We start from the raw sequence: 27991 nt of genomic DNA, 5'->3' as shown, positions 1-27991 counted from the left end.
CCTGGCCCCGGATAAGCGGAAGAAGATGGATGGATTGATGGTTTAGTTGAGTTCCAGTCTAGTTTATGGTTCTTCTATGTCTCCTGATTTATGAGTCTTTTCCTGTCCTCTGTCATGTGTAAATGTCTGTGTGCTTACGTTGTCAAGCTTGTGTTGTCTTGTCTACATTCTATTATGTGTCTTGTGTTCCCTGTGGCATCAGGTTCATTTGTGTCAGCTGTGTTTCCCCAGGTGTTTCCACTTCTCTCATCACCCTTCTGTGTATTTAAGTCCTCTGACTTCTTCTGTTCTTTGTTGGGTTGTCTGTTGTTTCCATGTCAGGTCATATCTGGTCAGAGTTTTCTTTCGATTGCTCAGGTTTTTTTCATGTTCATCTTCATGTTTTGGATGTACGTGTTCAGTTTCTTGTTTTAGTTATCGTAGTAATTTAGTTGCTCCCAGTTGACGCTCCACAAACACACCAGCCATCCCAACATTGAGCTGGATTGTTGAAATATAGATTTAGTTGTATTTTACCGTTTCCTTAAAATGAGAAAATGAAGTAGATTTCCAAAATTGCCCTATGAAACCTCTAAACCTATTCACAGTGTTTACAAAATGAAGCAACCCAACCTGTAAAGGAGGTCCACAGAGCCATGTGCAAAAGGCAGCATACTGCCATAGGGGCCCATTTTCAGACACTATCACACCCATGCTCCTGTGGAACACCGTGTTAGCTGCACATTCAATTTATAGGCTGAAAGATTATTAGAAAAGTATTTTCAATCATGTTAGCACTGCTGACAACTGTTATGCTGATGAAAGAAGTAATTCATTTAGTCGGTTAAGCGTCTGTGTAGGTTTGAATGAAGCCTGAAAAGGGCCAAAGAAAGAGGCTTCTTTTCTGAAACTCACTGACAATGAATTCATGTTCTAGCTTGCAGACTTGAAAATGAATTCAGCGTCAGACTTTTTTTTTATTACAGTGAGAGATTGTGCGGACTTGTGAAGAGAATAATACACGCACAACTTCTTAAAATAACAAAATAACTTTATTCCTTAAAATAGAAACCTCTGACGAGTTTCAGAAACTCAACTAGACAGACTGATTAAGTGAACATGACTGCTGTCAGCAGTGCTAACATAACTAGACAAAGAGATCCCAAGCCTAATGATCATTAGTAGGATATAAGGTAACATAATGCGACACAGCAGTGAGGGGTGCTGAAACAGGCCTCTGTAGATCTAACGTAGAAATCTAATTGTTTTGACAACATTTTTGATCCATCACTTATATATAACATAAAATAATAGACTTAATTTCCAAGGGACCCCAAGATTTTGAGGAGTAGATCATATGTGTATGTTGTAAAAAATAAATAAATAAATAAAAATGAAAAATTGTCAAATTTATTCCTGAATTTTCTTTTACACATATTTGTACTTCTAAAACAAACAAACAAACAAACAAACAAAAAAAACTCAGAAACTGCTGAAAAGCGATCAGGTGACCCTCTCAGTTGTCTTGTGGGGCACCAGCCACTAGATGGACACAGTCAGTGGGAGGGCACTGATCTGTGTGTTAGCAGGATCGGTCATTTTATCATTAGCTTTTACAATTACTAAGATGTATATTATCTTCTCTCTCTCTCTCTCTCTCCATATATATGTATATGTATAAAAAACTATATTTACTCCCACGTGTCAAAATGAACGATTTATTCCAAACAAAGGCAAAACTCTGATGATAATCTGTGCCTGTGTTTGTGCAGGCGTGTATATACTGTCTCTGTTTCTGCTTCCTCCTCTCCAGCAAAAACAGTTACATAACACCCAATGCACATTGCTGTATATGTGTGTGTGTGTGTGTGTGTGTGTGTGTGCCCCCCCACACACACCCCTGAGTGAGCCCTCTGCAGTGTGTGCAAACTGACACTCTAATCCCTCAGCCAGTGTGCTCTGAGCCTTAAACATACAAGCAGAGACGTCTCTCTAGCCATCCTTCCCCCTGCACATCCAGGCTATCGGGGTCATGTCAAACAGGCGTCCACACTGTCATTCTTTAGGTAATATCAGAGAAGACAAAAAGAAGACAAAAAGAAAAAGAAGACAAAAGACAAAAAGAAAAAAGCTCCAAGCAGAGCAGAAAACACACCTGTTTTCATCCGTCAAAGATGATCTGAGTTTCCTACCAGGGCCATGCCAAGTAGGATGGAACATCACACAGAGAGCAGTTTTATTAGAGTGAACAGCTTGAGAACAGTAAATGTACTTACATCATCCTCCTTGGTGCCGCCCCAGAAGTTGGTTCCGCCTGCGTAGCTAGGAATGTTCAACACTGCTATGCCTTGAAGGCTGGGCAGTGGGATGTACTGTCCATCACACTGGGAAAGACACAAATAACAAAGTTAAGTTGGACCAGTAAAGCAAAAGAAAAGAGAACATGGTATTTTAAAAAAAAAAAAAAAAAAAAAAAAAAGGACTGGTTCTTATTTAGCACTTTTCTACTCTTTCTGAGCACTCAAAGCGCTGTACACAACTTGTACATTCACCCAAGCACATTTTTCTAAGTGCTTACTAAGTAACATTCACACTCCGATGGATGCATTGGAGAGCAATTTGGGGTTAGTATCTTGCTCAAGGATATTTGGCATGCAGACTGGGGAAGCCAGGGATCGAACCACAAACCTTCCAATCAATAGATGACCCGCTCTACCACCTGAGCTACAGCCACATATACTCTGTGTGTCTAAATTAAGGCTGTTTCCTGGTTCTATAAACATTTAACCACATTTTTTCTTCTGCCTTTACTGAGCTTTCAGAACTATTTCATTGAAAAACTGACACAAAAAAACTGGTGTTTTTTTATTACAAGTTATCAGTTTTCTGGCTGTGTAAATAAGCAATCTCACAGAACAGGGTGGTTTTTACTCTTACCAGACCAACATCGTCACTGCCTAAGAAACCTGGAGTTCGTTCAAATATACACATAATCATGGAATTTTTTTAAGGGCATATTATTAAGGGCCGTTATTCTCTAAATGTTTTTACATAATAACAAACAATAGAATTTTTTTTAATATTAAAACTTTTTTTATTAACTTTAAAAAAAAAAAAATCTTTGTGAGTAAAAGGAGAGGTGAACTCTAATTTTTGTCAGCACGTGTTCCTTATTCTGCCATGCGTAATTTAAATGATTATAAAGATTTAAGCGCTGGTGAAATGCGAGTGTGTAACATGCAGTGTTTTCAATTAAAATTTTTGTCGTTTCTTTTTTAATCCAAAGCCTTAAATGCCTGATTTTCTCCATGTCTCACCTCCAGCTGGACCTTCTGCTCCAGGTTCTTGTAGGTTCTTTGCAGCAGCTCCTTAGTGCCCAGAACACCGTACCACATCATATTCTTGGTACGACTCCTGTGTGGGGAAGGTGCAGAGGCGGTGTGCAGGAAAAAGACTGTTGTGTCACTTCAACTTTAAAACACACAAATACGTGGACAACACATCACCTGCAAGACAATCACTGAAATGGAGGGAATGTACCTGGAAAAGTCAGACTCTGTATTTTGTAATGCCCCAAATTACAAGTAAACAGATAAACGTACAACAGCCTTGCAGCAGATTAAGTGATCACATTTTCACAATTTTTTTTTAGACACGTGGGAAAATAAAACCCTTCTGAGATGGCATCTTGGCAGCTCTTGGTGACATATTTACTTGTCTTTATTCAAGGACCAACACCTGTTTAAGGTTATCCTGTTAGCAGCAAAAAAAAAAGATCACTCAAAACTGGCTAAGGACTGCAACACTCAGTTCTAGACAGTTGGTGATTGTGTTTGACGAGGTCCTGAAAATAGAAAAACTCACATACAGACTGAAAAAATGAGAATACTTGACTGGTAAGTAACTTCAGTTATCAAAAGAGGCAGATTTGCTCCAACGCTGCCAGCTTAGGACTGTTCAAAAGTTCATGTACTTGTTTATGTATAAACAAAGCAAATAAAATGAAATTATAAAAAAAACCCACACAAATATGCTGTGTTCATTGGAAATGAGACTCACCTGCATTTCTCTGGATGCTCCTCTCGCTTGTTGTTAAACTCCAGCGAGATCTTTGCGTCCAAGCCAATGCCAAAGTAGTTGTTCATAACACACTTCTCCATATAGCCCTCTCTGGATGAACAAGCAGTCAACACAAACACACACACAAAAAAGGTAGTTAGATTGCACACAAATACATGAAGTGGGAGAAAGACAAAGCAACAGTGTAGAATGTGACCAACAAACAATATCACAGTGACAAAGATGGAAGAAGGCATTAGAAAAAGACATGGCTCTTACAGAGAGTCCAGGTCAGGGTCGATGAATGATGTGGCCCCGAAAGGGTCGATGTTAGCCAGCAGCATCTTGCTAATGATAGAGCTGCCAGCAATAGAGGCAGCCAGACCTGCTCGCAAACCTGCACATACACACAAACACACATCGTCTGTGTCACACAATACTGAACTGCAATGCCTGACTGATTGTGCCCTTGTTGATCCAATGTGATGAGTTTGGTGCCTGTTTATGTGTGTTTACCCGGGCAGATGATACGTGTGTTGAGTACAGGGAGATTCTCCTTGCTGGTGGTGAAGGGTGTGATGGTGAAGGAGCTATAGGACTGGGTGCTACGGCTCACTCTCCTCTCCGTTGGAGAACAGGGACTCTTAACAGCTGGGCCAAGGAGAGAAAAACTTACTTTGAATTTAGGGACAGATATGATGGAAAGTATAAAGCAAAACAAAATGCGCTTCAGCTGTGTCAGAGGGTACTTATTAACACAGAGATGCACATCCATAGACATGCATCATGCATCCACATATGAACAAAAATATGAACATATTAATGCAATTTAAGGAATATAATATTTATACAGTAAGGCTGGGTGCAGGTACAAATAATAACATTTGGGGTCTATGTGTCCAATAGACAGTACTCACAATGGGCCTCATTCACCAAGATGTGGCTAACAATGTTATTACCTTCCTCATACCTTGCTCATAAATTAAGAACATACACAAAATCAACATCAATTCATCAAAGGTATGCAATGGTCATTTTTTTCCTACCTTGCACACGCTACCTGTGATCTGTACAAGGACTGTCTGAACAAGTTGAGGCTTTGGCCAATAAATTTCCAGTTAATATTTTTTCTTCTCTACATCGAATTTAATTTCAGGTAAGAATATACTGATGAATCAAAACGCATTGCTTGTGAGTGAGTCCCACTGTCTAACAACATGATTACTTTTACATACAGTAAAATTACACACGTTTACTTTGAAAGACTGGTTGCTCGGGGTTTATTCTGGTGTTGCATCCTGGATTTGACATTATTTTTGCTTTCATTGTATGACTTCAAGAGCAATTGGTTAGAAGGCTGACAATTACTGATAGCTATATTTGAACCAGACCATGGGCAGCAATCTCTTCTGCTCTACTTCCTCGGAGTGCTTCCTGGTCAGGAAGGAGAAACAGGACGAAAGACGGAAACAAGGAGAGGACACAAAGCAGAGGGTTTGACTGATTCCTCCTAGTCTTCTAATACTTGGAAAATGTGTGGAAGGAAGGAAGCAGCCCAATGATAAACAGGAAGAACTTCTGCCCCTAAGACAATAACATATCCTGTGGCCCATCCACACACACTCACAAAGAAGCGCAGTGGACATTTCACAGTAACCTGCATGTTGAAACAGCCGGCCTGCCTGTGTACTTTCAACAGGTACACTGATTTATTATTAAAGAAGTTGCCACAGTCTGAAGATTAGGACCTAAGCAGCTCAGCCTGATGTAAGAGGTGGAATATCACAGGAGGAAAAGTCGCTCCAAGCACTTTTAGCACTAATCCCTGAGTTTATTTATGACAGGAAACTTGATTTGCGTCAGCAGGCTTTTTTTTCCCATTAGCTATGTCTCTGGTCCACTGTGATGCAATGACTGCAATACCCACCAGGTGGCAACATTAAAATCATGTGTACAAAAATCTATGCCTTTAAGGCATCTTTGTTGTTCTTAAACTTGACTAAATTATAGAGATAGCTGTGTTTCCTTCTCTCAGTAGAGAAAAGAGTGAGGAAACATGTTTTTACACCGACCACTGCTGACTTATTTTCTTAATTCAGCCCAAAAACAATATGTGTCAGCTACAAGAACAATGCAAGCTGGAAGACTTGCACAGTGGACATGCAAAGCTGGGCAGGTTAAGTTCTCTGGAACTAGCCTTTTATGAAATGTAGTGGGCCAAGTAAGTGAATGTTTGGAAGTACCTCGCAAATGTAGAAGGGGAACAGGCCAAAAAGCAGCAGAAACACTTACATGACACTGCTTCCAGTTCCTTAGTGTCCTCATCTTTCTCACTGTCTCTGTTCTCGTCCTCGCTGTCCTTCTCCAGAGGGGATGGAAGCTCTGGGTCCTCCGTATGGGCATTCTGCTCATCAACCACTAAACAGGGCATAAATGGGTTGGCCATAACACAATAAGTTGCATTTAATAACCGCATGTTTTTGTTTCAAAAACATTTTGATAATTCCATTCATCATCACGAGGCAGAATCCTTATCCTGTAGCTCACTACACGTACCTCTCTCTGCCTGTTCTATGACCTGTCGAACTGCTTTCTTCAGACTGTCGGCCCTGAGCATCAACTGCTCCCTGCTTTTGAACAGCTGGTGCGGCGAACCTCCTGCCACTCCTTTCTCCGTCTCCTCCTCCTCCAGTTTCTCCTTCAGCTCTGTCAGGCTTTCTTCACTGGCCTCCTCCTCCTCCTCTTCCTCCTCCTCCTGTTCCTCCTCTACAATAGGTGGAGTGGAGAGGGGGAGCGGAGGTAGAGCTTGGCACTCTGTGTTGAGGGTCTGGAGGAGGGAGTCCAGTTTCTCATTGAGGATGGCACACTGGAGGGCACAGAGGAAGAGACACTTAAGGACCAGATGGAGTGCTGCAGCAGCATTCACAGGACAGTGAATTAGCAGAAATTTAATATATATGGAGTTGGCTTTCAGCACAAGCAGATAATGGATGTTTACTGCATTGTTTTTGAGGCTTACTTTGAGAGACATAGAGTCGCACTCCTCAGCATTCTCAGTGCTTTTCTCATACGCCTTCCCCACTTTGGCAACAAAATCCTTCACTGTCTCACACAGAATTCTAAGAAACGGGGAGAAAACACAAGTTCTTCCTGACATAACGTAATGTGAGAAAAGCTAATTATTTACCTCCTTTTGTATCTTTTTACATACTTCATTTACTATTTTCACTATATGGAAATATAATTTATTTTTCACAAAAGTAAATTTTTGTTCTCCTCTTTGTTCTTTATTGTAGAATGTGGCACATGGCTGCCCCTCCCTGAGCCTGTTAAAAGGATGTTCTTGCTTCCCACTGTTGCCGACTGCTGCTCATAGCGGTTCTTTCTTACTATAAAAAAAACACCTTGAGAAAACTATTGTTGTAGAGTTGTGCTTTATAAATACATTTTTATTCCAGCCAAAAACAAAAGGTTCATTACTTATGTGAAGGGAGGGGTACATTGGTTATTTGTGACTAGGACAAAATCAATACAAGAACAGTTGCTTAAATGTACTTTTGTCAAATGTGTCCCCAAGTGGACTGCTCACATATTTAAAAATGTCAGAATTATTAGTGTGATTGCTGGAGCAGCTGCAATAATGCTGCAGCAATTACAATGCAATATCACCACGACATGCACATCATGGTTTTTAGCCTGTAGTTGATTTGGGTTTGGGTTGATTTTAGACTTCTTATTCTGGGTAACGGCGGTGTTATAAACACTTACTTGGCAGAGGAGATGACCACAGAGTGCTGCTCAGAGTTGAGGATCTTTGTGAGGTGAGTAGCTACTGAGTCTTCATAGGTTGAAATGTGAAACTGTTGAGAAAACAATGAAACTGTTTATTTCTATTCAGAAAACAACTGTTAAACGCAATCTTATAGGCACTACAGTTAATAAGGCATAAGTGCTAAAATGCTTATTTGCCCATGTTTAAACTGGAGGTAAGGTGAACATGAATTCAAAATGTCAGGTCCTATTCCCTGCAACTACCTCCTCCCCACGTCTGTCTGTCTGGAATCCCCTGCTGGCTTTTATTGGGTCTACTGATGCGTGTGAATATCTGTCAACTCCTGTGAGTACCTGGCAGTCGTCAGCTCCCTCAGGCGTGGTAGGGCAGCTGTGTTTGGGTGGGATCTTAATCTCGTAGGTCATGATGCTCCAGCGGTCCAACATCTTGGTGCTGGCCCTCTCTAGCTTCTCCAGAATCTGAGGCAGCTGGGTGTCATCGTCACATGACGGGCCCCAGCCAAGCACTCGCGCCAGATCATTGCCGGTGCCCAAGGGCAACACCCCCAGCTGGCACTGAAAGGCAGGCACAGGGTTTATTTGGCATCAGTGTCTGCTATACTCAAAATGAGCTGTTTGTCTGTACATTCCTGCCTGTGAGTGTGGAATGACTTTGTATCTTTATGTGAGCTTGCTCAGAGCAAAGGCAAAAAGCGCAATTGGAACACTGGCCAAAGACAAATTATCGTCTGTGTACTTGTTCTGGAAAGCTGTGCAAAACCTGTTTAAAAAGACTTTCTATCCAATATGTTTATGATAGTTTGTGATTATCATTCATTTTCAGTAGAAGAGAAACAAATCCTAATAGTGTTTTCATTGTCATTGTTAAAATAACGCTTATGTTACTGTGCACTACTTGTTTGTGTAGATTGAGTTTGTCGATCTCTGAGAGGACCCATCCCACGCTGCCATCACCTCCGCACACCAAGATTCGGAAGTTGTCAAACTTCTGAAACAGGCGCAAACTGGAAAAAACACAACAAAGCCACTCATGTACTTATTCTGCAGGATCAGCTTTCAACTAAAGCCTAATAACAAAACTGGTGCACTTTGATATTTATGGATATTTACAGCAGATTTGTTTGCAAGTGTTTTCCTCACCCAAGGTGTGGCCCACCGTTGACCAGGTCAAAGACTTGAGCTGGGTTCAGAAGCTGCTTGAAGCGCCGTAGGAACTTCACTCCCTGGTTGTCGCCACTTTTGGAGTTGACAAAGACCAGGAGGGGACTGGCACATGACGGGGGACAGGTGGCCTTCCAGAAGCCTGAGGAGTCATGGCAGCAGTAAGAACAACAAAAGTCAACATGGCTCTGTTTCATCAGACTGGAAGCAGTGAAATTTACATGGAAAAAGAACATAAATTACTGTTTTATTGCTGTTTTAATTGAAGTTTTTTTGTGTATAGAGTGTCCAAAGTGGAGAAGGAGTCACATAGCAGATCTGCCTAATCAATCTTTTTTGCTCAGTTCTATCCCAGGTCTATAAACGGGATTTCCTCTAATGGCCACTTGAGTTTATTGCCCACTTTTAAATGCACAACTTTCCAGCACTAAAAAAACACATCTTCACAACCTGGTAAGAAAAACATTTTTGGTGTCTATGGTTAGCTTCAACCTCCATATCAACTCTATACTGAATTTCCCAGAGGAACCCACCTGAGGGATTAACAAAGTTTTATCTAATCTAATCTAATCTAATCTAATCTAATCTAATCTAATATTATTATAAAAGTAATATATCACCCGTTCGATTTTTGTAAGCACTTTAAGATTAGGGGTGTTGCTGTGTGTCAACACAAGCTGACTGGTGTCTGTTCCACTAACTGAGGTCATTGTAGTGGAGCGCTTGATTTTTTTGCAGTTGACACCTTTTTGAGCAATATAATGTTACTGTCTTACTGATAATAGGCCCTACTGTGTGACGTAGCCCATCTAAGAAGCCTATGCTTCCATTTTGGTGCGCAACATGCTGTGGTTTCTCTGTATTATTGTAAGGGTGTTTATCTTATAATATTTAGTGCCTTGAGGTAACTATTGTTTTTAATGCCATATAAATAAAACTGAATTGAATTGAATAATCATCTTATATCTGCAATAAATGTTCTGTATGCATTCTCTGTGTGTTACACATCCTAAAACTTTATCCATCAAGCTTTTTTGTTTTGTTTTTTTAACATTTTCATCTAATTCAAATTGGATTGGATTGAAGAAAAAAAATATCAGGTAAAACCTTTGATTTGTGCTACTAGAATGTTTAAATAAAACTGTCTTAACTTGATGCTTTAGTGTTTTAAATATCTAACCATGTTATGACTTAAACTTGAGCAGCAGTGCTAGATGCAGCAGGAGGTGTGAGCCAGCTCTGTCATCGCTAAACAGCCTCATCAAATTCCTGTGTGTGTGTGTCTGTGTGTGACACCAAGCATAATAATGCATAGGACGGGCTTAACACATGCCACAAACACATGTTTTGCTGTGCAGTAGAGGACAAAACACATATACATACTCTGGTCTCGGGGAGGTAATGTAACTACCAGCTGTAATCTGAACACTGCCTCTGTGGTGAAAGCTTTGCGCATATTAAGGCTTCAACCTTAAATATATGGGAATACCATCTCTGGCAGCATGGACACAATCGTCCTTCTTCATATCTTTCTCATTCTCTTTAATCTCTTCCTCTACAATCTTTTGATTTATCGTCCTTTCTGGGTCACTCTCTTTGTGACTGTTTCTGTAAAGGATGAACAGAGGGAGAGCACATGAAAGTGGAGGAGAGAGAAAGGACAAGCAGGGAGTCACGATACTCTTGCACGTGCTACAGTCAGCCCCCCCAGCCAATTACAACCAAACTCCCCCTCTTTTCAGCCAGTGTTCAAGCAGAGGGGATCCTGGCACGTGCCGAGATGACGGCGAGAGAAGGACAGAAAGAGAGCAAGAAAGAGAAAGAGGGAGAGAGACAGAGAGAGAGAGCCTAACGAAGCATATATCTCCCCTTTTGTTAGCCCACCTGTATAAAGTCTGTCTTTATGTTGAGATCATGAATAGAGTCTGAGGGTATTATGAAGCCTCTTGCACAGTTGTATCATTATCAAATTGGGTTTTTATCACATGCACACGTCTTGTGAGAGGATCTATTTTAAGAAACGTGTGTTACAAACTGTCACATGGGTCTATTTTTAACCACCTCGCTATATGAGAAACAGGCAGTGTCCTGGAACACATACCTTGTCATGATCCTGTATTAACACTCTATACTGAACTCCATATAAAAAGAAATGGAAGAGGGAATTTATAGCAACAGTTTGTCATTTTTGTCTATTCTATGTCACAGTAATTTAACTTGTGAATAAAACCTAAACATTTCCTGCTGCATACAGTTTATGTTTTGGGTCTGCTCTTTTTTTAAAAGTGCATCCATGGGTTTTTACAGAATATATGAACTTTGTACATTTGTTGGAGCGATAAAGCACACACACAATAATGAAGAGTTTAGTAGTGATGGTTTGAAAAGAACAGTTTAACAAAAAACAAAATAATTTTACACTGTCATTCATTTAACACCGCCAAAAAATCTAGTCATATAGTCATATATACATGGTTGAACCACTTATGCCGCAGTTTAATAAACTTGCTTTGGGTCTGTTTGGTGCTAAGATCAGAGGGGAAAATAATTTTATAATTTTTTATTTCTTCAGAGAAGAAGGTATTGAGAAAAGGAAAGTGTCAGTGGCTGTGTCCCTGAGTGGATGCTGACTAAACCAAAATGAAACATCCTCCCTGCCACTATCTTTTCTTACGATAGAGCAAAAGGTCAAAGTTCAATGAGAAGTCATCAGCTGAACAAATAAGAGCAAAATCTCATGAATTCACCTCTGAAAACTAATGACAGGTGCAACCTCTGACCCTCAGAGTGAGTCAGCACGATTGCACGGCTGATCACGTGTGTGTTGCCTACCATCTGAGTCGATGCTGTTGAGAGCAGTAGGGGGGATGATGGAGACTTTGCATTGACCTAGGGGACACTTGCGTGGATATAAGTCCATGCAGGCTGTGTGCACCTAAAAGAACAACACCAAATACAGGGAATTAAAACTCTAAGCAGATTTTAGATATAAGATTATTGATTTTTCCATAATTTAGTGGGCTGGTTTCAGTCATTATGCAAATGTACTGTTTATAAGATTGGGGAAACCTGCAGTCAGCTACGACTGAAGAAGTCACTTGGATGAGTGATGAAATGTTTCTCCCATGAAAATGCTACGTCCATATGAACAGAATCCACCTTTGGAGACTCAGGAGGTAGAGCAGGTCATCTGCTGATCAGAAGGTTGGTGGTTCAATTCCTGGCTCCCCCAGTCTTCATGCCAAATATCCTTAGGCAAGATACTAACCCCCACTTGCTCTCCGATGCATCCATCGGTGTTTGAATGCGTATGAATGTATGTTACTTAGAAAGCACTGACAAAGAATAGACAACAGTACTTGTGTGAATGGGTGTGTATGGGTGAATGCAGGGTATTGTATAGAGCACTTGGAGTACTCCAGGAGAGTAGAAAAGCGCCATATAAGAATCAGTCCATTTACGTAACACCATGTATACCTTGTGTCATTTTGGCAGCAAAATGGGGAGCAACACTATATCATGGTCATAATGGTAACAATGTTATCCTGATCATGGTAAATATGCAGAATTTGTAAACAAAGGAAAAGAGTTTTGTACTGGAAACTGGTTTGCAGGCTCTGATAGCATTTGGGTAAAGTCCTTCTGAAGTGTAAAAAGAGGGACTGTATTTCCCAAAATACAATCTTAAAACCATCAGATATTGTTATTAAGGTTTTTATTACCTTTTGTAATTCATCTGTATTGATCAACCAGATATTTATTGTCTGCAATAAAGAAAGCCAGGAGTAACTGACAGCTGCCTCCAGAGGATGACTACAAGTTGAGTTCCCAGATTGTTCCAGTTGGCTCTCCAGATTTCTCAGATTCCAATCATTCACGAGTTTGTGGTGAGTGCCAGGACAAGCCCAAGTGCTGCGATCAGCCCAGTGAAAAAGGAAACCTCCAAACCTCCACTGTCCATGCTTGGATCAGAGCCTTGGCACGACAACAGGGAACCTACATAAAATTAACCAGATGGTTTTATTGTTATGTGCGATGTGCATGTGATAGATGCCTTACCATAGCTTTGCACCAGAGGCAGCGCCAATCCTGCAGTCTCAGCACGCTGCCACACGTCTTATCACACACAGCACACTTGGCACTGACAGGCAGGTTGCCTTCCAACCACTGGTGAGGCATTGCAATCTGTAGGTTTCAAACACACACACACACAAAATTAAAAATGGTTAATAATGTCGGCTTCCGTTCACTTGAACTGGGAGAGTTTTCTATATTGACTCCCACATTATATTTTAGAAACTCTTTGCAGAAAACCAGGCTGAGGAAATTCCCAACCAGCTCAAAATCTTATTAAAAAATTACATGAACATTCTGCCTTTCAAAGAAGACTGCTTTTGAACAAACTTACCCCATCCTCATCCTCAATGATATCCTTCCCTATGGAGGCCAGGGTGGTCCATTTACAATTGTTGGTGGCTCTGACAGCACAGCGTTTGTGCGCTTTGAATTTGCACACTGTAAAACACAAATATCACACCCGAGTCTGACAATGGTTTCAACCTTTCAACTGTCACTTTGATGATTATGACAGTTATTTATGAATCAAACAGTGATCCAGATAATCTTCCTCCAAAGACTATAAACCATGTATTTCTAGCCAATTTAAGATCAATTCAGTTTGAATTGAATTGTCATTTTTTTCTAATTTGATAAAATTTAGAACTTTTATTGTCATTGTACACTTGCTTGCACAGTCAAATTAGGTAGCAAGACCACAAAGGTGCGAAAGTAAAGAAAAGAATATACAAGAAAAGAAAGAGAAACAATATAAGAATACTATGTACACTATATACACGTTGTTTGGGTTGCAAGAAGCATTGTGGGGGTGTGTACAAGGGCATCATAATAAAATACAATAAATAATAATAGGGTGGAAGGGCTATGGTTGTTAAGGATAGGGATGGAAATTGCACATCTGCCGAAATATTGCACAGGAACAAAAAAAAATGGCAGCAACATAATATGAATTATTTTTCTTGACTGAAAACACAAATGAAGACCTCAGAAACAGACACACCCAGTGTTTTAATAAATTAGTCCAAATGAGAGGCCTACTGTGTGCGTAAATTCTCAAAAAAGTTCTGAAAACACTGTTCATCGTGAGCCATATTAGCCCAGTTTACAACCTGACATTTGCATTTCAAACTGCAGATTGGGGCAAGGGATTGACCTGGCAACCTTCTGGCTGGTACATGACCTGTTCTACCTCCTGCAGCACCCTATGTGAGACCAAACTATTCAACTCATGAACTTGACTACCTCCATTTGAGAGGTAGTTTGCAACAGAGTCATGCTAGGTGTTGTCTGTCTCCATTGTCTGTGCTAAATTAAGCGAAGAGAGTATTAGAGTGCTATCAATCCTCCTATCAAATACCTAACTATTCAACTGAAATGTCAAACGCTTCTTGATTTAAGAAGTAACGAGTAGTTAGAGAACAATGGTTTTTAGCAGTGTTACATTGCTAACCTTACTTTCACTATGCGTTTACTGTCTACCAGAAAATCAAGAAAATGAAGGCTGAAAAAAGCAACCAAAACTGGAAGAGGACAGCATTTTTTTCCTAGACTGTTGGAGAGATTGGGTAGTTCTCCCAGGTTAATCAAATGCTGCATGGTTCAGCAATGGGAATGATTGTGGAAGGTCTACCGGGCAAACGAAATGTTGCTCTGGTGTCAAAGGAGGTAAAGAGTGATTGAAACAAAGAAAAAAAAGAAGGAACCTTGAATGGACATTCACTTAACAAAGAGAGATCTGGAGCTTCACAGGGCTTAAGCCTGGTAAGATTTTTGTTACTTGATCAGTGTAAACACAGAGCTACAAGTAGGTGTGGTGATGGAGGGATCTTACATCATTTTTACTAAAGATGATCAGTGCTGACAAAGTCATTGTACAACTTTAACATCCAGTCCATCAAGCTTTAGTCCATATAAATGAGAAGCAGAAGCATGGACTTGAATGCGTTTAATGCTGGCTGCTTTGAACAGGAATGAAGAGTGAAGTGTAAATACAACATAAATGTTTCTTAAGAAACAGTACAGTGGCACAGACAGACGGAGACTGCTCTCGACTTTTTCTCCTGTAAAGATGAGGCACTTAGCAGACTCATGAATAATGTCTGTGATATGGGGAGCTTTGCTTCCAGCTACCCCACCTTGTTGTCCTCTCTCTCTCTAAACACGCAAAACCTCATCATTAGGCATGCCACACAGATACACTACAAACTGAGCCAAAGTCATATCCGGGAGCAAAATCAATGTTTCAATCTCGTCTACCACTAAATGCTGTTAGAGAGCATTAGTAGGACGTTAAGAGAATTCTCAGGACATAATACCACTGCCTGTTAATGGCCAAACACAGAGCCGTCATACAAACCAGACTAGAAGAAAACATTGTCTCAGACTGTGAGTGTCTGTGTGAGGGTGAAATACAGACGGAAAGGCAAACTGCTTTTACGGTTTGTGTGTGTGTTTATGGGTAGGTAGCACAAATCAATCCCCACTGACTGTCCTGTGCAGGAAATCGAAGGGAAATTTAAGCCACGCTGATTGCTGTGAAACTGTTTGGCAGGCTGCCCTCAAAGTTTAATAAAGACTGCATTCTATGATAGCCTCTCTATTTTCTTGTCTCCCACTCTCTCCCATTCTCACATACTGGTTCTCATATTCTCATGGGTGATCCTCCCATTCTCACTGTCGCTGCTGACAATGAAAGTATTTTGAAATAACTCCAATGAATTAGCCATTCTGCAGAACATACAGGAACATGTAGGCATGCTTAGCACACATTTAAATAATGTGTGCCAAACATCACATTTTAAAAAATGCAACGATTTGGTTAAAACAATGCCCTTTTATAGCTAAATGTCTTTGAAATCTTTTTAATCTTCAGTGCTTATCCAGCTATGGTTGTCAGGGTGGAGCGTGTCCCTGCAGATAAGTTCCTTACAGTAAAATTCCCTAGCCAATCAGCAGGTGCTAACCACTCCAACTCTGTGCTAAAGATGTGTGAACACAGTAACAACTGTTGTAACATGCACACCTGAATGGTACGGCTATGTCAAAGCTAGATAAAGCCCTGTGTTATCACAAAAGTTATGACATAGTTTATTTGTGCAGTAAATTGAATAATTTACCGCAAATTTTCTACTCTTACTGAGGACTCAAAAGACTTTGACACTACATTTGCCACATTTGTCCATTGACAGACATTCATTTTTACAGCTTTGTACCTATCACACACACACTTCCACACATTCACTAAAATTGGACTGTGGACAACTTGGGGTTCAACATCTTATCCAAGGACACCAGAGATCAAACCACTGACTTTCCAGGTTGTAGATCTACCTCCTGAGCCACAGGTGCTTTACAACTGCTTTGTATCACCAAAACATTTACAAATTCCAGCAGTATTGTCCAAAACTCTTGAACCACCTCTCATTTCTTTCTATTTTGCTTTCAAGAAGGGAGACCTTAACTGTAGTCTTGAGCAAGACAGCTGGAACAGCTACGACCTTAATTGCATCATTGGAAGGAATTGGATGGATGGGTGGATGTATCTTGGATAATAGCTCTCCAGGCTTTCTGAAGGTCTTTCCAAGTGTTTCTTTTAATATTGGCTGCTTTTTCTCTTATTTTCAGTCCACTCATTTTACATGACCATTTTCAGAGGAATGTTGTTTTGATTGTTATGCCACTTAACACTGTCCCATGAATCACTCAAGCATAAAAAAGGCATCTAACACAGTGTATGAGCCAGTGTTGTCTATACATACAATTTAGCGAAGAGCTCTGTTGTCTCACTCTGAGTTATCTAACTCAGAAAGGTGAAGTGAAAGTTATTACCGAGCTGATGACAACACAGTGTTATCCTAAAAAAATATAAAGAAATAAGGTTGTGGATCTACTTCAGTACTTACAATCGTTTTGCACGTTAGCAGACAATAAAAAAATATATGAAATCTTTTATTGATATGTTAAAAAGTGGGATACACTTAGCGGATGAGATTCAAGACTGCATGAGAGTTTGATATAAACAGAACATGTTGGGCTGATTATAACTGACTCTTATACCGATCTACTAATCATAAGTTGTACTTTTTATGGTAACTGAAAAATTTTTGTTGACTTGGTCACAAAGACATATTTACCACTTATCCAATTCAGGGTTACAGGGGGGCTGGAGACTACTCTAGCTGTCACTGGACAAGAGGCATGATACATCCTAGACAGGTCACCAGTCTACTGTAGGGCTAACACACAGAGACAGACAACAATCACATTTACACCTACAGCCAATTCAGAATCACCAGTTAACCTAATATGCGTCCATTTGGACTGTGGGAGGAAGCCAAAATAACTGGAGGAAACTCATGCATGCACAGGGAGAACATTTACACTCCACAATGCATCATGAATAAATCATCACCATGAACTGCCCCAACTACCTGGTTTAGTCAAACCCAAGACCTTCTCGCTGTGAGAAAATGGCACTAGCCAGTGTAGTGTGCTGTCTAGCTAATTTTAAAAATTAAAATAAACATATAAGCATTTTTATGCCATTACTGTATATCCATATGTAACTTTCACTTTGCTTCATGGTGATTTAGCCCAAAAAACAATGTCCATGAATGTCTGCCTGTAGGTACCTTGTGCCCAATGGAAGGCTTCTCTCAGTGATGTATAATGAAAACCCCATAATCTCAATGCACCTTCCTATTGTTGCTTGTCTATGCGTGGCGCAAAATAAGCCGATTCAAATAACAACCATTAGATACTGCTCTAATGATTTGGTCTTTCTCTCTACGTCTCTCTCTTTTGCCTTCTGCTCTGGAAATGAGAGGATAATGAGCACTGAGTGGAGAGGCTCTCACTGCCTCCACACGTATACAGCAAACCCAGCGCACATGTAGGCACACACACGGGACTGAGTTACACATGCACATGCTCACAGGGGAACATTAGCAAAATTAGAGTGAGAGGATATGCAGATGGTGCTCATTATGGCCTGCTGCCTGTCAATAACACTTTACACCAGCTAAAAGAAAGTACAAAAAAGAAAAAAAATAGTGTCAGCCCCCCATGTCAAACACCTTCCTCATAACACCCCACTTCTCTGTTCTTTCACACATGAGGTGAGGAGATATGGTGTCATTCGTGATCCTTTAACAGTTTTTTCCCTGTTAAGGGCAATTGGAGGCAAGTGAAATGCTATTTTTAAAAAATGCAGTCTAAGTCAACGCTTATCTAACGCGCAATATGGCATAAAAGCATATGAATACAGGGTGACATGCATTGATATGCTGGCTGTGAGCTTGGTGGGCATCCTGCTCCACAACCCAGTGCATTTCAAAGACTCTTGCTGGCTCAGGTATATCCAATCTGCTGCACTTGGGCAGACACAAGAAAAGGCTTTTCTCACTTCAGTGACTCACCAGTCCTTACGTAAAATAGCAATATAGCCTTCCCAAAGTGCCTATAGACCTGCCAACTCACAGGCTTTGCTTCCAAAGCAAAATCATCTGTTGCAATACTATAGGGTGTCTGATCTTAAAAGAGTGGCTATTTGAAGTAGGAGCCAGGAAAGAGAGTTATGTAAGAAAACACTATGTGTCTAAAAGCAAATTCTTCACAAGATAATTCAGCATCATTTCAATCTGCCTCATTCTCATTAAAGAAGACTTAATGTGCCCATTTCCATCTCTATCATGATATGCTTAGACTCTACTAGACTAGCTTTGTGTGCTTCAGAATTCAAACCTATCTTTATTTGTCCTATGCTGGGTCTTGATGCGAGTTGATCCTCTGTGTGAAGCAAGTGGTTTTAGCTTCCTTGCCTGTTCCACATGAGACGACCATATTAGGAGTAACCACTCTCACCGACATGACACAGACACAAGTTAAAAAACATTTTTAAAAAAAGCAATCTGAAGCCTGAGCTTTAGTTTCACAGGGATCACTTAGTACAGCGGTCCCCAACCCCCGGGCCTCGGACCGGTACCGGTCCGTGAGTCGTCTGGTACCGGGCTGCGAGAGTTGAGGCTCAGGTGTGAAATGTATGGTTTTCAGGGTTTTTATCGGTTTTCAGAGTTATTTTGTTATCGTTTTTATTGTTAACTCGGTTTTCCTGGGTCTTTTCACGTGTGTTATGAATAAATCTTATTTTTTTCGGTACCGGTACTACTTTTATTTTGTTGTATTTATCCGCGACACCTTAAAGGCCGGTCTGTGAAAATATTGTCGGGCATAAACCGGTCCGTGGCGCAAAAAAGGTTGGGGACCGCTGGCTTAGTATATATGCTCACATTATTATTTGATATAGATATAGTGAAGCACAGACTTACGCAAAACAGCTCATATTAGGGCAACTACCATGAGCTCCCTTCTGTTAAAAAAGGATTTTTACGCTACCTGGAGATACTTGCCAGCTGACCTAATAATCACCATAATTACACCTAAGTCCATGGTGACTGAAATGTAGGACGAGACATGGAATGTCCACGTCAATCTGAGAGGAAAAGCAGCCAAATTTACATCTGGTGTGTTGGGATGGGCAGAGTTCTGGAATCTTTTTGATCATACGTCACATATTTGTTTACTCTGTGAGGCTGCGGTTAGCTCTCCAATCAGTGTAGGTGTTTGTGTTGGAGAAGTAAAAGGCATTTTAAGACATTTTAAGTGTTACATATGTGACAATTTTTGCGACCTTTTTTGCAACCTAAAAAACCAAAAAAAACAACAACAACAAAAACAAGTACCAAGGTCTTTATTGACCTCATAGCTGTTGAGAGCCATGCAGTTAGCAGCAGTGGAGCGGTTCTTTGGAAGTTTGGATGGATGTCATACCTCCTACACCAACAATTTTCTTCATTGTCTGCAGTAGTTTGTGGCACGAGTGAAAAGCTTACCGGTAGATGACAAATTTTTTCCGTTGTCTCTCTGTCCTCCTCTCTCTTGTTTGCACTCTTGCCATCTTCTGAAGCTTTTAGTGCACTTAGGCTAACACTGTGTTACTGTCAACTCAGTACTAACTTAACATTATTTCACTTCACCTTTTTGTTGTTAGATAGCTCTACTGCACAGGACCTATCATTTGTGTGAGGCGATGCACTTACAGTGAGAACAGGGACAGGAGAAACTAGCGGACTGCAAATGGAGTATTGAGTAGTCTATGTGCTAGTGCCAAAAATCTTTTGATTTTTCATCCAGTGATGACAAAAACATGTTGCCTTACCCCAAATTTAAAGTGAAATACATGAAATAATGATCCTTTTTCAGTTTCACACTTGTGATAGTAAACAGGTGTAGTTTTGAGTGTATTTGTACTCACCTTCACAGGAGAGGCCGTGAGATGTGACCCCAGACAAACTATCCTTACAAACATTGCAAAAGGTGGGCCGTGCATGGGAGCAGGCGTACCAGTTGTGCATCCCTGAGAAATGTTCCACATTAAACTGTGCTGTCTGGCAAAGGAGAGGTGAAAACAGCAGTCACATGTCACAAATGTAAGCATGATCAAAAAGAAAAAACATTGAATACTGATTTACAGACACACAATTGATACTCGACTCCTTTGTGGTATACTAGCTTTCTTTTAGAATAACTATTATTCATTTTCCCCTAACACCATGACAACATTAGTTAGGAAAGTGCCTGGTATAAGAAAAGAGCCTCCACAGGAGAGAGAGTGCCTCCACTTCCTTAGAGTTGTTAGAGTGACAACTTTTACAAAAAGCTACACACCCAGGTCAGATGAACTGGATGCCTCTACACATTAGTATATGGAGAGGTCCTACTGTGGAGCCACAGTATAGTATACCCATGTGGGTGTTGCATCTGCAGTAGTTGGCGCAGTCCTGGATATAATTGGTTTTTCACAAGTACAACTGTAACAGGTGCTTACAAACTGGGGTACTTGCATTCTTTAACAGTGTCACATAAAAGGATACGGCAATTAAATGCTGCTGTGTGGACATATTGGCAGGAGTGCGCATGCTTGTGTGTCTGTGTGTGTGCGTGTGTTTGTGTGAACATGTGTGTTCCCTGTGTTGTGTGAGCTCTGGGGTTGCTGCAGCACTGCAGTGCAGTAAGGGGGTGAGGGATGGGGTCTTATATAAGATTTCCCTCTCAAATCAAAGGCATTAAAATGCAGCACAGCTTTCTTCCTGTGCTCGCCACATCACCTCGCTGTCAGTGCACAGCCAGGATTTACAGTCTTCTTAACATATTCTGTTGACAGTGGAATACGCTGAGCAGTTACGATCAGTTTTGATGCTGGTAACATGTTTTCTAGATTCTTCAAGAAATACTGGCTTGAAGTGAAAAAAAAAAGCTTTCAAATAGGCATCTACCGAGTATGTTCTGTGTTAGAAAGTCATAAGGAGAAAAAACACTTGGGAGAATAGGATGTGCCAATACAGTTTTTCTTACTGTTACTCTGCCCAGTGTCGAACATGTGACAACATGCGGGTGGAGGCGTGCTTATGCATGTGCTGCAGCCCTATCTGAACTCTGCATTTCTATGTATCCCATCCCCAAAACTGCCAAACAACCCACCCCCTCCCCTCCACAAACACACACACACACACACACACACACGCACACACACACACTTTAATCTGTTGAACTGGACCTTACCTCGTAATGCTCTCTGGACTGGACGGACTTGAGCGAGCTGATCCAGTCCTCCATCTCTTTCCTGTTCTCAGCACAGAGGATGAGCCTACGGAACGGAGTGATCACCTGGAGGCAAAGGGGGGAGGAGGTACGAGAGAGTGAGACAGATACTGTGGCTAAACAGCGAGAGAGCGCAAGCGAAACAGAGCTTAATGTTTCCAGCTCTTTCCTCTTCAGCCTGCGGTACCTCTGAGTGGAGAACAACCGGCTCTGTCTTTAAGAGAGAGCAAGGATGTAAAGCCCCCCTCCCTCTTTCTCTCTCTCCTTCGCTCTCTCTCTCTCTTACATACATACACTCTCTTTGTCTCTCATTAACTCTAGCTCACTCACACCTTCTTCAGTTAAGTCTCTTCCCAGCTCTTCATGAGGCTTTGAGGCAGATATGTGCTGACAGGCAAAGAGCCTCAGTAAAGGCAAAGAGCCTCTCTCTCTCCCGTTGCCTCCTCCTCTCTCGTCCTCTACTTGTGAGCATGTGTGTGTGTGTGTGTGTTCGTGTGTTTAAAGGACAGTGCCTGTAGATAACCCTACAGACAAACAGCACCCTTTCAACAGCCCATCACTTATTTATGCTCACTCATCTCTTCCTTCTCTCCATTTCTTTCCAAGTCATTGTTTTCCCACAGTGTGTTATCTTGATTTACATTAGTGAGAGGAGAGAGTTTAAATACAGGCACTGCTCACACACACATACACAAGATAATCTCACAGCACTAAAACTGCTCCAACCACTAGCTTTCTATCTGCAAGAAATGCTTTGTCTAAAGCAGGTCACTAAATACAAATGCCATATTTTACGTGGACTGTATTACCAAATGAGATAATAATTAAAACCATGTAATTCATTTATTGAGCTATCCAGCCTGCTTTTTGGACAAGTGTGGAAAACAAAGTGTAAAAATAAAGAGCTAATTTTGAAATACTGTCTACAGAGAAGCTGCTTGTGAAATCTGTAGACTGTATATATAAGATGGTCATAGCCACAATAACTTCAAAATTGGCACAGCATTACTTGTCTGATACTGCCTCTAGTTAAATGTTTTATTCATTGTTATTTTTGATTTTTAAAACCAACTGTGACAAACAAGCAATACTAGTGCATCATTAGTAGGGACTTATTACTCACAAGGTATCTCTATCCTAAAGCTTTTTCGCTCTAAATGGGCCCATAATTCACAAAGTGAAAATGAAGCTATGTTGAAAGAGACAGAAAACTAGCAACTAAAATTACAAATCACCAAGAAAGAGGTCACAGACTGAGACAACTGGGTTTCCGATTCCGATTCCATTGGAAGGATTTAGGTTTAAATGACTTTCATGTTGGCTTCACATGCTTTTAAAGAGCTTGGGAATCATAACGCCAACAGGTAACAAGGAGGAAAACACACTAACAAATGGTGAAACAAAACATCCAAATGACCTGGGAGATTAACAACACAATAGGACACAGACAGATACTAAACAATTAGGCTAAGGAGTGTTATTAGGAAGGATAGATCCATATAAACACAAAGAATGGTCACTTTAGTTTTAGGAGCTCTTGCTCTTGTTCCCCAACATTTTCTCAGAAACAGTTTGTGGTGAATTACGATACATCAAAAAAAAAGCTAAGAATTATAAATTGCTTGAAGCTTGCATTGATGTGGGACTCAGACATTCAGCCACTGAGCCATGGCTCTGTGGTACACACAAAGATTGCAGGGGAAAAGATGCAGAAAAGTATATACAAGGTGTCTTTACACCTTGTATATACTTTGTTTTACTTCATATTTAATACTTTACTGTGTAGCATAATGTTTTGCTATGTAATAATATCTTCACATGCTCTACCTTGTAGTTAAACTGTACTGTGAATCTGAAAAATAAAATTTTTTTAGATGTGAAAATAATTTTCTGTCTTTTATGATGGCAAAATGTTTCATTGCAACACTTTGTGTTCTTGCAGCAGGTGCAGGATCTCTGTTGATACTAGTCCGAGGGAACAACAACGTCTTCTGTGTCCGAGGTATATCAGATGCCGAAGTGGTATCCAGTCATGATCACACTCTTGCATTTCAGAAGCTGTTTAAAAGAAAACCCAAACCCACAAGATTTTCTTTGCTTCTAGCTTTGCTCATGTGTATCAGCAAAGTATCTGCTGTCATCAAGCAACATATATTTTGAAATTTTATTGATGGTGATGTTTTTCCTTCATCCAGCTGCTACCCAGACCAAGCTCCATGTTGCTGCTTCCGGTCTAGAGAGAGCTCCATACCGTTTCGGTCATACATACAGCTGTGAATGAGCAGATGAGCTTCAATGCCCACAACTTAACTTTCAAACCCAGAGGCAGCATCTACCTCTGTCCATTATTTTATCAGCTCAGACTTGTGTGAACAATAGTCCAATGATGTATTCTGTATACAGTTAAGGACCTTAGTCAGTGAAATCTATATGTGAGGAAATACTAGCCTCTAAACAAAAGATCATTGACACAGATGTTATATAGGGAGGAGACAAGGCACTTAAGGAATTCTGAACAGAAATCTACTGGAGACTAACTTTGACCAAAACAGTGCAGACATAATTAATCTCTTTTTGATATACATATACAATTCTATGCACTTATATTTTGCAATCACATACTGTAAAAATGCAGAAATGGAAATCAGGAACATAAATAAAGGTCTGCATCTCCGCTGTGTCGTTATCTTCTGTTCTGGTGCTTCTCTTTGAGGTCACCTCATATGCATATTTTAATTTACTGTTACATTCTTCATTGCCATCATCAAGTGTTTTCATTATCCATTACTCAGAAGAAACAGCACTGTCTTATTACTCCCTCCCCTCTCTCTCTGACTCACTGTGTTGCATTGTGTCTAATAAAACAGCCTCAGTTTTTACACCTGCTTTCATCCACATGTTACATTTTTAGGTGCAGTTTGCTCTGCTGGAGCTAATCCTAGGAAGGATAGTTCACAAGCAGTCAGTTATTAAGTTTCTGTTCCCTTCTTCAATAATTTAAGAAGAAGCAACCTATAATATAGTGCATCTGGAATGTATTCACAACACATCACTTGGTCCACATTTTATCATTTTACAGTCTTATTCCAAAATGTATTAAATTCATTTTTCACCTTTTTCGCCTTCACAATTCTACACACAATACCGAAAATTGACAAAGTGAAATTATTTCAAATTTATTAAAAATGAAAAACAAAAATATTACATGTATATACCAAGCCTTTGCTCAGCGTTTTGTTGAGGCACCTTTGGTAGCAATTACAGACTCAAGTCTTTTTGAGAAGCTCAATAATAATGAATGGGGAGCATCAGCTTGTTTTCAGATTTCTCCAGAGATGTTCAATCAGGTTCACGTCTGGGCTCAGGCTGGGCCACTCAAGGACAATCACAGCGTGGTTTCGTAGCCAAATCTTTTGTTATCTTGGCTATGGATTTTTTTTAGCTTTGTAAAGACGTTTCACCTCTTGTCTTCATAAAATGTAATGAAATCCGGTTGCTTTCTTTCCAAGAACCTACACAGACATATAGCTGTATTTATCTTTCCCTCAACCTTGACTAGTGTCCCAATTCCTGCTGCCAAAAAACATCCCTACAGCATGATTCTGCCACCACCATGCTTCATTGTTCATGTACCTTTTTCATTAGGAGTAGTTTCCATATTGCCACTCATACACGTTTGATTGGTGGTGTGCAACAGAAATGGTTGTGTTTCTGAAAGGTTCTCGTCTTTCCACAAAGCAACACTGGAGTAAGCGGGCGACCGTGGCTCAAGGGGTTGGGAAGCGCATCTGTAACCGAAAGGTCGCTGGTTCGATCCCCGGACACTTTACCCTACCGCCTACTGGTGTTGGCTAGAGGGGCCGATGGCGTGATATGGCAGCCTCGTTTCTGTCAGTCTGCCCCAGGGCAGCTGTGGCTACAAGTGTAGCTTTCCTCCACCAGTGTGTGAGAGTGAATGAATAGTGGCATTGTAAAGCGCTTTGGGTGCCTGGAAAAGCGCTATATAAATCCAATCCATTATTATTGTGCGCTTTGTCACCTCCATGACTAGGGCCATTCTACGCTGATCCCTCAGATTGGCCAGGCAACCAGCTCTATGAAGGTTCCTGGTGGTTGATTTATTTACAATGCTGGAATTGGAATAAGGCTGTACCATGACAAAATATGGAACAAGTGAAGTGTTGTGAATACTTTCCAGGTTCAGTGTAAAAACTGCACGAGGAAAAATACATAGCTTTGCAGCTTTTCCTCTAACTTATTAATGTCTCCAAATATTCATAGACTTCAGCTGATTAGCCTCTCGCTCTCTCCCTGATTTTTGATGCACCATTTCAAATGCACACCACTTGTAAGCAATACACTGCTGTGGAGCTCCAATCCTTTCTTAAATTGCATCCTTTTTAGCAATAAGATGACAAATGTGTTACAGTGCAGTCCACACAGCCTTTGGACTAAATGCATCCATCAAAGAAAAAATGAGTGAGACACTACCCCTAACTCCTCCTCTGTCTTTCTGATTGCAGGCCTGTTTAGACCTGTAGCAACCGAGGCTATTACAAGGTGTGGAAAACAGCAGGTGCACAACAAACCCATGTCACTATGGCTGCAAGTGTGTGTATAGTGTGCAATGTTTATTAGGGTATGTGTATTTTAGGGTTTTAATGATACATCTGGTGCTGCACTGCCTTTCTTTCTGTAGAAAGGTTTCTGTTGCTCGCTGACCATCTGGTTTGCATCAACATGTTTCAAATAGCCAAAGCTCTGGTGGAGGTAAACTTATGTACTTTGTTACCTATATAACAACATTACTTTCTTTAAGCTACAAAATGAAATGTCCTAAACTGATAAACTAAGACTTTTTTGGTTCTATATTTTATTGCTTTGGATATATAAAACAAGTGAACCATGGAGTGCATTTACAGGGTGAGTGTGGCTCAATAGGAACTGAGTAATAAAAGACTGAATCTACACACTACATAATGAAAAAAAACATCTCGTTGGACTTATAGGGCAGACAACTCAACACAAATACTATTAAAATGCTTCTCAGACTGACTCATAAGAATGCGACTGTAGTTTTCTCAGCAGTGAGACCAAAATGAATTTCTGTTTAATCAATTACCTCACAAAAACACCAAATTCTTACAATTTAACACAGCTTGCAGTCTATTGCTATTTAGTACTAATGTACACATGCACACATTTGGATGCATCTCAACATTAAGCTACAAAGAAACATGAAACATCAGGAAGTCAGTTATTCTCATTAGACACACTTTAGTAGGAGGCTACTAAACCCTATAAAGCAGCTGACTGCCCAGTGACAATATGTTCATTACATATTAAGGGTCAACCATGTGTGAATGCACATGCAGTACAGCAGAGTTATATAAAAATGGATGGCATGACAAAGCTTACATGATACCCACTTTTAACTCTCCAGTTCTCTAGGAAAGTCACTTTGAGTTGAACATGCTAAAGAAAGTTTATACACCGATCGGGCAACATTACTAACATTGACAGGTAAAATAAATAACACTGATTATCTCTTTATCGTGGCACCTGTTACTGGTTGGGATATATTAAAGCAGGTGAACATTTTGTCCTCAAAGTTTATGTGTTAGAAGCAAGGAAAATGGGGACGCATAAGGATTTGAGTGAGTCTGACAAGGGTCAAAATTCTGCAGTGGTCAGGCTCATTGATGAGCGAGTGAAGGCTGGCCCATGTGGTCAGATCCAACAGATGAGCTACTTTAGCTCAAAGCTGCCTAAAAGGTTAATGCTGGTTCTGATAGAAAGGTGTACACAGTCCATCATAGTTTGTTGGAATGTATGTGACTAGAGATGGAGACCAGTCAGGGTGTCCATGCTGACCCCGTGCTGTCCACTGCCGAAAGCCCCAACAATGGGCAATTTTTTTTTACATACCATACCCGGATGCACTATGGGAAGAATGCAAGCAGACAGAGGCAATGTGATGCTTTAGGAAATATTCTGCTGGGAGGACAAACAAGTCCAAACTATGGAGGCCCCACCTCGCAACTTACAAGACTTAAAGAATATGTTGCTATAATCTCAGTGCAGATACTATAGCACACTTTCAGTGGAGTCCATGCCTCAACAAGTCAGGAATGGACCAACACAATATTATACACACCACAACAGACAGGTGGTTATAATGTAATGCCTGATCAGTGTATGTATTTACCAGTGCAAATTCTTGTCTTCACAGAATCCCTTCCACATAGGAGGTCCAACTATTGCA

The 27991-nt window shown here is 40.5% G+C and overlaps 1 protein-coding gene across 10 annotated transcripts in view; it reads right to left on the bottom strand.

The window, feature by feature from the left end:
- dgkh (diacylglycerol kinase, eta) overlaps nucleotides 1–27991 on the bottom strand; it is a 79304-nt gene that overhangs the window by 14314 nt on the left and 36999 nt on the right. For all 10 annotated transcript variants that reach the window (XR_005692452.1, XM_040006847.1, XM_040006843.1 and 7 more), the window contains 17 exons: nucleotides 21688–21792; nucleotides 20381–20513; nucleotides 13400–13506; nucleotides 13051–13176; nucleotides 11824–11926; nucleotides 8971–9133; nucleotides 8726–8834; nucleotides 8164–8385; nucleotides 7807–7898; nucleotides 7058–7157; nucleotides 6595–6904; nucleotides 6331–6456; nucleotides 4555–4689; nucleotides 4318–4435; nucleotides 4039–4149; nucleotides 3297–3393; nucleotides 2256–2363 (listed from right to left, as the gene is read on the bottom strand). Coding sequence is in view for 9 of the 10 variants with exons in the window: in XM_040006847.1 (XP_039862781.1) it covers nucleotides 2256–2363; nucleotides 3297–3393; nucleotides 4039–4149; nucleotides 4318–4435; nucleotides 4555–4689; nucleotides 6331–6456; nucleotides 6595–6904; nucleotides 7058–7157; nucleotides 7807–7898; nucleotides 8164–8385; nucleotides 8726–8834; nucleotides 8971–9133; nucleotides 11824–11926; nucleotides 13051–13176; nucleotides 13400–13506; nucleotides 20381–20513; nucleotides 21688–21792 (2265 nt within the window). In the remaining variant the exon portion in view is untranslated. The remainder of the gene's footprint in view (nucleotides 1–2255; nucleotides 2364–3296; nucleotides 3394–4038; nucleotides 4150–4317; nucleotides 4436–4554; nucleotides 4690–6330; nucleotides 6457–6594; nucleotides 6905–7057; nucleotides 7158–7806; nucleotides 7899–8163; nucleotides 8386–8725; nucleotides 8835–8970; nucleotides 9134–11823; nucleotides 11927–13050; nucleotides 13177–13399; nucleotides 13507–20380; nucleotides 20514–21687; nucleotides 21793–27991) is intronic.

Source organism: Simochromis diagramma, unplaced genomic scaffold (genome assembly GCF_900408965.1).
Source record: "Simochromis diagramma unplaced genomic scaffold, fSimDia1.1 OVJJ01000514.1, whole genome shotgun sequence".
NCBI lineage: Eukaryota > Metazoa > Chordata > Actinopteri > Cichliformes > Cichlidae > Simochromis > Simochromis diagramma.
This window is presented reverse-complemented; position numbering and strand designations above follow the sequence as displayed.